This window comes from Eretmochelys imbricata, chromosome 1 (assembly GCF_965152235.1).
Source record: "Eretmochelys imbricata isolate rEreImb1 chromosome 1, rEreImb1.hap1, whole genome shotgun sequence".
Taxonomy (NCBI): domain Eukaryota; kingdom Metazoa; phylum Chordata; order Testudines; family Cheloniidae; genus Eretmochelys; species Eretmochelys imbricata.
This window is the reverse complement of record NC_135572.1, coordinates 134103881-134114041: the sequence shown is the minus strand read 5'-3', so window position 1 is coordinate 134114041 and position 10161 is coordinate 134103881. Positions and strand designations below refer to the sequence as shown.

At 42.4% G+C, this 10161-nt stretch overlaps 1 protein-coding gene across 2 annotated transcripts in view; it reads right to left on the bottom strand.

Moving 5' to 3' along the window:
- Positions 1–337: 337 nt before the first annotated feature.
- The window catches only part of CLCN4 (chloride voltage-gated channel 4), a 31498-nt gene continuing 21674 nt past the window's right edge, over positions 338–10161 (bottom strand). For both annotated transcript variants that reach the window (XM_077807164.1, XM_077807165.1), the window contains 3 exons: positions 9404–9802; positions 2174–2390; positions 338–428 (listed from right to left, as the gene is read on the bottom strand). In XM_077807164.1, the coding sequence (XP_077663290.1) occupies positions 338–428; positions 2174–2390; positions 9404–9802 (707 nt within the window). The remainder of the gene's footprint in view (positions 429–2173; positions 2391–9403; positions 9803–10161) is intronic.

Sequence of the window (10161 nt, the reverse complement as noted above, 5' to 3'; positions counted from 1 at the left end):
TGTTGGTGTGTTCTCCAGTACTCCTGGCTCCTTGTCTTCAAACCATATCATTTAAACCTATATCACTTCAAACCATATCACATATACCAGCAGAGCTGTTAGGAAACTCACTGAAGAAATATAGCTTGATGTTTGCAGCTATAGACAGCGTCTAACCTGACTACCTGATTAAATAAGTCTCATCCTGCATCCAATCCTCTCTGTTGTAGCTTAGTTTTGGGCCACTCCTCATCACTGTATTTTTCTCTTTAAACAAAACAAAATACTGTATGCAGCCTTTGTGTTAATCTAGGAGAGATTCCTTCAAGGTTATTTCTTCCCATCTTCTGTTACCAGTCTAGTTAAACATGATAGATTCAGGGTCCTGATTTGCCATTTGAGCCATATGTCTTAACACATCCTTTTTAGTTATGATGCCCAGCAGCCTTCTAGAAGAGAAAAAGAAAGCAAAGGTGAATCATCTTATCTCTCATCTATTTTTCCTGTTCTGCTGCAGGGTCCTGTTTCGAAAGCTTCCATATGCAGCTGTAGATCTCCAGTTTGTTTTTAATCATCATTTTGGAAACTAAGCAAAACAAAAAAACTATTCCCACCTCATGACCACCACCAAGACAATAAAAATCATGTCCATTATAAAAATGAAGTGCTTTGGTTCTCTCTCTCCTTTTGTGGAGAATCTATTCCACACTGTGTTCAAGTGAGAACTGTAATTAATACAACACCATTTTGTTTGAGAAAATAATTAAATTCTATCAGAATAAAATTCACTCCCAAGCAGAGGGCCACCAGTATAAGATCTAGGCAACACAAAACCATTTAAACCATCTAATCAGGGGCTAAGTGCGGCCTATGACTTGTCCTGGCATTCTGCACAAGGCTGAATTTCAGGGAGTGTGTTCTTTTTAAAAATTCTGATGCCCTTATTCATCACCGCACAGCGCCTTACTCCCATTGACTTTAATGGAACTAAACAAGAAGTTACCATCCAACGGGAGTGAGAGTTTTGGAATCTGCCCCTTATTAAGCTATAACTAGCAATGCAAGTGCTGGTTGTGAGACATTTTTAATATCCAATATCTCACGACTCCTCAGGGGCCAGAATACTTCCCTTTCCAACTCTTGAAAATAGTTAGATACTGGACTTTGGAACCCCATCATTCTTAGAACCATTTGCCTTTCAATTCAGTTGTAAAATGATATTTGTGGCTGATGCTTCAAGAACTGCTAGAGGTAGAAACCAAAACCAAAAGGTTCCAAGACAGAGTGCCTAATAGTAGGCACCTAAATCCATATTTCAAATCAGAGGCTTTATTTTCACAGATGTTGAGCACCCAGAACTGAAATTGACTGTGGATACTCAGCACCTGTGAAAAAGCAAGCAGGTTTTATTTAGGTGCCAAAACTTTAGGCACCCAGATTTATCAGGAATTGGGCCACTATATTATTCTGTTTATTCCGGTCACTAAAGCCCACGCTAGACTGTGTTTCCAAAAGGTTTTAAAATCAGTTTGAGCTGTTAGGAAAATTTCCCCAGTGCAGACAAAACTGTTGTTTCACACTTTTGATTCAGTTTCTGTTCCTGATCATTTTTTGTCATCTGGCTCTCATAGAGTTTTAACTCACTTTTCCTTGCTTTCAGACAAAACTGAGCAGATTTATTTTCCTCAGTTGTCATCCATATCATGCTTTTCATGAGCACTTCAGTCTGGCTGGAAGCCTAGGAACAAGCAAACCCTTTACAAACAGTGATATTTTGCCAACTCTGCATTTGCGCTTGCTTAAAAACAAAATATATTGGGACATCAGCCTGATAGTATTTGTATTTTATTGTCCCCTATCCTAGATATGGCACCTAAATTACAATACACTACAGAGAAGGGAACATGGTCTGAGCATGAACTCAATGGCAGCCAATACATCTTTGCTTCTAATTCAAGCTCTGCCACTGATTTTTTCTGTTGCCTTGGGCAGCCACTTGACCTGTCTATCTTAGTTTTAGAGAAAATAATAATACTTATCCAGCTGACTTCATAGGCTGTTGAGAGTTAGCTACTGTTTATAAATTCGTTTGAATAGCAAAAGTGCTATATATATTACAGCCACAGCAAAGCTGGTGTGGCACTTTCCTTCCCTTTAAGTACGTAATCGCGTTGGTTCATCTATATATACCTACCCACTGCGTGTGACAAGACATTGTCTGAGTCCAAGTTTCCGAAAGATGTCTACCACCGTCTCCATTGGTGTGTGGTCAGTTACTGTGAAAGGGCTCAAATTGAGAATGCGCCGTAGCTTCAGTGGGTGAGGGCTGTTGGCTGGGAGCTCTGGTGGATCTTCAGTGAAATACATGATAGAATTGCTCACCACCCCATCCTGACGCTGCCTTGCGTTCTCTGGAGGACAAGGAGATCAGACAAATGGCAGACCAAACTCATGTACATCCCTACTTGGAAATGAACGGTTACATTTGCTTTTAATATGCCAAGATATCAGAACATGGGATTACAGAGCAAATCATTTGCATTTCACAGGGCCACCACAGTCATTCAAAGAATCCTATCCCAAATCAAATATAAAGACAGTCCCCGACCCTTTTATTTTGCTTAACATATCTTTACGAACATGCTATTTCTTGTATTGGGATGTTCATTGTCGTCATTCTCCTTAAATTCAAATGTTTTACACTATTGGTTTTAGCAGGTAGCACAATGCAGTCTCTGTATGAAATTCACCCAGGGCATCGAGGTATGGAAGACCTCCAAGATAATGGAAATGTGGAACTTCTGCAGTACATGTGCACCTGGATTTGGACATTGTGACTTCTACACCACCACAGAGGGGCAGTCTATGGGCATGGTTACTCGGTCTGTGCTCTGATCCAGTGACAAACTCCCATTCAGGGTGTGTGTAGGAGACATAGCCATTATTTCAGGATTGCTGAGCCACCACATGCCCTGCCCAGAGGTGGGGGGGGCAGATTCGGTCTCCTGAGCCTCTGGATACTTCTTCATATAAAGCTTGTTTACCTAGGCTTCATGTTGGAAGGAGATGTGGTTTTGTCTTTAAGGAAAAGGAGCTATAGCGGGGGAAAAAGTGCTGAGCTAAATGAATTTGATCACCTCAGTTTTCTCAACTGTGCATATTTGCCCATGTTTCAAATCAAAACCTCTCACTGGCACCTTGATCAAGCTGCGAAGTGAAGTTTACTCCTTGCTTTTATGACTATTATTACAAGCCTGTCACTTAACGTGTACCCCTAGCCATTTGCTTTACAGTTATTGTTAAAGTGGAAATGGCTGGTTTCCTTTGCACTTTTCTCTTCACTGGCTGTTCGTTTGTACTCTGCAGTGTATGTTGCTAACAACAGATGAGGTGAAATCTCAAGAATGATGATAGACACATCCCTTCTCCCTAGTACAAACACATCTTGGGTTTTTGTGGGTTTGGTTTTGTTTTTTGTTTTTTTAAAGAAATCATAGTTAATTCTAGCCATTTTCCTTTTTGATTGATTCAGGTTGCTTCTGTTCTTGAGAGGCACAGGAAATTGGAGACAGTCAGTGCAAATATATATATTCTTGGAGCTCATTTCCATCAATCAAATCGCAGAAACCTGCTCTGTGACTTGTAATGTGCATACAGTAATGATTTCCAACACATTCCCACCACATTACTTTTCTCTTAAAGATCATTTTGTTGTAATATCACTGAAATCAGAACGCTCCAGTTCACACCTAATATTACCTTGTCATGTGACTTTCAACCATCTCACCCCATATATTACACATCCTCCTGAAATTTACAGGAATTATGCTAATCTTGTCTTTTCTTGTCTTGATTTATACATCTGACTTTCAAAAATGAATGTGCGTGCACAGGTCTTTGATATATTATGCTATGGGTTTACATCATCTAGCTGAAGGTGGTTCATTTAGTCTGACCCAGGTCAAGAAATGTTCCTCACATAACTAGCTGATTTATTCATGGTTCTTTATTTTCCCTCCTTTATCTACACAGGAAGCAACAGGCAATGACATTTTGGTTACTATTTTTCCAAAAGTACTACTCACCCCAAAATGACAATGACACTGGACAACACTGATAAGCCCATGCTATTATTTTACTCCTGGATGTAAAATTTGTGTCTCTAGAGACAGTACTTTTGCAAACGGTACATTAATATTGATCTAAATTCAGTAGTACCATAAATAGGGTGAAATTTATACATAGGGTATAAATGGGTTGGGAAGTTTGAGAGATGATAAAATATAGTAATTGCACAGATATATTTCAGTCAGTGAGTGTACAAAACTTAGTCCAAGGAGCAAAGCAGCCCCAAAGGAAGGGTGACTATATTTGCTGACTCCCCTGAACCAGAGTAATCCACAGAAGACGACTCCTGTCAGATTTAAAGGTGAATTAATCCCTCCAGATATGGACATGGCCTCTCAGATCCAAGTTACGCACATGAGCTTCAAATCCCAGCTTGTCTAACCTAGGTGGCGCTTAAATCCCATACTGAGGATTTCGCTGTAGTGGAAAAGTGCACTGAGTTAGCCAACCTGTTAGTTATCTTGTTTGAACTAATATGGTGTTCAACATTGTTTGCCCTGGTCCACAAGAATGGTTTAAAAACTTGTTAGCTAGTCACGGCTAGCCTTAGGTAATGCAAAATCAATCTGATTATACCATTTTTACATTAAAAGTGTGCATTTGTCTCCTTAGCTAGACAGACTAATTTGCCTCTCCTTCATCTTTTGCTACCAGAAGAGAAGCATTATTTCTTCAGGGTATAGCTACACTGGAGAAATGCGTCCCACGATAAAATAAGTTAACTGTTTTAACTAACATGATGTGAAACACAACTGTTGCTGTAGGTGTGGACAAGGTCAGTCGTATTTAAACGTGTATTAGGAGGCGGCCGCTGACGTGGATAATGAGATATTGCCTGAGGGAAGTCCAGGGGACTGCACTAACATGGCTTTAGTCCTTTCTGCAGGAACACTCTCAAAGTGCAGTGACAAGCACCAACACCCTCTGCCACCAGTATCCTCACTTGGAGGCTCAGTTCTCTTGCCATCCTTATTCATATGCAGCCTAGCAGAATTAGTAAGACATTACATGCTCAAATGTCAACAGTATGCAGATGACATACAACTCTATCTATCCTTTGTACTGTCATTAAGTTAGCTCAGTACTTGGCTGAGATCAGTTCATGGACAAAGAACATCTGGTTGAAGTTAAATCGATGAAGAAGATGGAGGTTATGTTGGTTGGCAGAGGAGTTTACAGCCACAGTGAAGTCTCCTGTGGTTGACAAAACACACCCAACAAGGGTTAAGCTCTTGGAGTTTAGGAGTGCTCTTGGATTCCTTACTGACATTAAGCTTTCACATAGTAGTGTTCACAATTGTCTTCTACAGCTGGCTAGAAGACTCCATCCAATCCTGCTGGCTGAAGACCTGGCCTCAGTAATATCTACTTTTGTTACTTCCAAATGGATTTCAGCAATGCAATATTCCTGGCATACAACCATAAGTGCTCAGTATAGAACACAGCAAAACATCTCTTCAGTATCATGGGCCACCATGAACTCATCCAACCAGTCCTCTGCTCACTACACTACATTCCCATTGAATACTGATTTATGTTCACAATCTCTAATCTTACCCTCAATGCGCTCATGGGCTCAGTTTACTTAAAAAAAACAACAAAAAACCCCAATCTGTCTGTAGCTCCAGAACGTGAACCACCGCAAACCTCATCACCTTCCCTTCCAAGTGCAAGGTGCAATTCTTCAGCCTTGCCTTCACTAATAGGCAGACATGGCACAGTGTATATGTGTATATACATAAAAATATGGAAAAATAAAATAAAATTAATAAAAAATGCCAGAAAACATGCAATTTTTTCCCTGTGGGGAAGAAGAGATAAAGAAGGAGAAAAGACACACATGATGTTTGTTATAGCACTTCATGCCCTCTGGAAGGCTCTCCTATACCATGGTGCAGGGCCTGAATAGAATAGAATAGAATCCTATTGAGCTATAAAATTTAAATCAGGATTTTGATTTATAAAAGACACACATTAAATCATATAGAATCACCATGTACCATGAAAATTAACAAGAGAGACAGTTTATTGCAAAACTGGTGTAATATGAGATCAGAATCAGTCATATGGTTTCCAAACAGTTGCCATTACTCCCAATTGCAGCCCACTCTCAGCGGAAATGGGTGGAAGCAGAGTCCTATATAGCCAACGAGTCCTGGCTGATTTTTAATTCTTGATTCGCCCCAGGCCTACGAGAAGAGATTTTAATTAGAGCTCCCCGGAAACCACACATTTTTTCCTGTGGAAAATTTGGATTTCACAGAAACCATTTTATGAGAGGAAAATATTTCAGTTGAAAAATGTGGACCAGCTTTAATTCTTAATTAACTCTGCACTAGTAATAAAAAGCTTAGAGACAGGACCACACATCCATGTGCCTCCCTGTGAACAAACCAGCCTTGTTGCTGTTTAGCAGGATCATCAAAAAGTATAATTCTCAGCTTTTTATACCAATTTCAGCTGGTGTCTGATGTCTCTACCTTTAAATTAACGGGTCTGATCCTTTCCTGTTTGCAGCTTGCTGGTCACTGATGTTGGGGTCACATTAGTGCAACAGGCCTGAAATCCAGCATTGTAACTTGCTGTACACTCACTGCATGACAACATAAGGTACAAGACAGACAAGGGTCTGGCCCAGTGTATCTAATTTGTATTTTCAAGTTCTCACAAGGGAATTTAGGGAGTTGGGGATGGACGGCACCTTAAAAATAGTTAGAAAGAAAATTATATAAACTGCAAACTTCGTACATTTTCTAAAAAGTACCAACTCTTGGCCTTTATATCTTTTGTCAACTCTCTAACAGCTGGTGTATTTTGCCCTTCTGACCCTACCATATAGTGTACCTTTTGTATCTGCCGGAGGAAGTGACAGGCTGGAGGTAAAACGAAGATTTAAAGGGACACTGTCACAGTTGTTGGCTTAATTATCCTGTAAATGACTTAACCATTGTCTCATATTGAAGTTATTACTTTGAGGATTCCTTCCTCCTGATTTTTTAAGGGGTAGGGAAGAGAAGGGGTAGTGGGGGGGCTATTGAGTTGATGCTATACAAAAAAGCAGATTCCCTTGAACTACTTGATTGTCTTTTACAGTTAGATGAGCCAGGTACCTTATAGTTTGAGGTGTGTGCACTTGCCTATTTTTGATCATTGCAAAACTAGTCTGAATTCACAAATAGAGTTCCCAGGCATCTGGTTTTCGACAGGAACACCCAGTCGAAAAGAGACCCTGGCGGCTCTGGTCGGCGGCACAGCGGGGGCCCGGAGCTAAGGCAGGCTCCCTGCCTGTCCTAGCTCTGCACAGCTCCCAGAAGTGGCTGCTAAATCCTTGCGACAACTAGATGCATGGGTGGCTAGGGAGGCTCTGCGCAATGCCCCCACTGCCAGTGCCAACTTCACAGCTCCCATTGGCCAGGAGCTGTGACCAATGGGAGCTGCGGGGGTGGTGCCTGCAGGCACGAGGCAGCGCAGAGCCACCCTGGCCACCCATGCGCCTCCAGGCTGCAGGGACCCGGCAGCCACTTCCTGGGAGCCATTGTAAGTGCTACCAGGACCCCGCACCTCCCATACCCCAACCCCTTGCCCCAGCCCAGAGTCCCCTCCTACACCCAAACTCCCTCCTGGAGCCTGCACACACACCCCAACACCGTGCCCCAGCCCAGAACCCCATCCTGCACCCAAACCCCTCATCCCCAGCCCCACCCTAGAGCCTGCACCGCCAGCCAGAGTCTGAACCCTCTCCAGCACTCCGAACCCCTTGGCCCCAGCCGGGAGCCCCCTCCCAAACCTCTTATTTCTGGCCCTGCCTGGAGCCTGTACACCCATCCCAGAGTCCATCCCTTGCCCTGCACTCCAGCCTACTGCCCCAGCCCAGAGCCCCCTCCCGCACCCCAAACCCCTCATCCCCAGCCCCACCCCAGAGCCCACACCCGCAGCCACAGTCCTCACTCATCTCCCACACCCCAACTCCCTGCCCCAGCCTGGTGAAAGTGAGTGGGGCAGAGAGCGAGCGACGGAGGGAGGGGAAATGGAGCGAGTGGCGGCAGGCCTTCAGAGAAGGCGCGGGGCCTTGGGGAAGGAGCGGGGCAGGGGTGTTCGGCTTTGCGTGATTAGAAAGTTGGCAATCCTATTCACAAACCATTTAAACCACCCACCTCTCAGTCATGCAGTTAAAAACAAACATACTTGTAACTTAAGGGAAGGCTGCAATATGTATTATAGCTAGAAAACCGGGCTCTAGAATTATTCTCTCATCTGCTCCTCAACACCCCCTCCCTATGCAGACCATGAATCCGATACCTTTTGAGTCTATGGCACTCTGTTAAACCTACAATGATGAAGTGGATTCCAAAGTAGGCACAAAGAGTTTTTCCATCCCTTCTGCTTAACCTATATAACATGACGCCAACTATCAGTTTTGGAAGAAGGGAGATGGGAAATTAAATCATAGACTGACACCTGATGGGAACAAGTAATTTAATTTTAGGTCTAATTTTACTTAGGGATAGATCCACAAAAGGATAAATTGAGAGGCAAGGCTCTGAGAAATTAGGTATTACAAAGTTCAGCATTGCAGCACTTACTTCCCTTTGTAAATCTAGGCTTTAGGTAGTATCCTTTTAAGTAGAGCAGCTTAAAATGTAAAGAGTACATGGTTTACAGAGCAATTTTTGCTTCATGAAAAAGTCCCTGTAAGCAGGAGAGGCTGTCACCAAAATAACTGTTATTTTTTATTTATAAATTTTATTTTCCAAAGAACTCAGGAGCTTCCCCTCCTCCAATCACCTGAAAAATCATACCACTGATCTTTCAGGTCACCAAGGTCTGCAAGATTTAAATGCTTACAAATTAGAACAACTATGATGCGATAACAGAAACTAACACAGTGTGGCACCAGCACTTTGCACGTTGTTATGTAGTGGCTGGGGTTTACAGATATCTCTGGACTTTTACTGCTGAGAGTGACAAGAGATTTGGTTGGAGACTAGAAATGCTACTGACCATGGTCTGATATGACTTTCACCAATTTGAAACTGGTTTAACTCCAACGGCTTTAACAGAGTTACTTCAGATTCACCTCAGCATAACTGAGTGAGGAATTAAACCCCAGAGGTTGGCCGAAGGTATGTTGCAGTGGGGAGGTTGCTTGGTTCTCAGAAAGGGTAGAAACAGCCTTCCACATCCTTTGGAGTAAACATTCAGTTTTGTTCTTATTTACCTATTCGTACATGCTTCACAGTATCACTCTAATACCCTTTATGTTCCCATTAAAATCTATATTGTACTCTTTACTCACTTATTGCAAGAATCAGTTCCCGTCTCTGTGCAAAACCAATGAGACGCTCCGAGTCTTTGGAAACCACCACCGGAAAACCATTGTAATCGGTCTCTTTGATTAATGTCTCCACATCTTCCACTGTCATACTATCCTGTGTCAGAACAGAGAGTGGAGGCTCACCACGCCTAGGCCTCATGACATCTGTTGCTAGTGTTCGGTGTGTGAACTCGTCCTTAGCATCCAGAAATGGGTAACCATTCAAGTGGATGTGTGCCTCGTAGATCCCTTCTTTCCCAAAGGCATCTGCTACCCACTTGCTGGTCACAGCTGCAGCCATTAGAGGTACAATATACTCCAAGCCTCCGGTTAACTCAAACATAATAACCACCAGGGAGACAGTCATTCTGGTAACTCCACCTGCCAAGAAAAAGATCATTCAGGTTCCCCCCTAAAAAAAAAACAACAACAACAAAAATCTATAAATGTACCAACTCTTTGGACTTTCTAGTATCTTATATGCATAAAGGCATGAAATTATTCAAACCCCTCACTGTCTGTCGTTCACTGAAATTACAGGCTTCCATTTCATCTGCTGTAATTTTGAACAGAAAAGGTTACAGTGACACGCTCAACCCAAGTTTATTAGCATGTGAAAAGCAGATAATTACGGACTCTGGTACCTGCATGCTTGGAGATTACCTTAATTAAATAATCTGGCACAACAGTAAAGCCCACACACGTCTGAACTATATTTGATACATGACATACCAAAACTC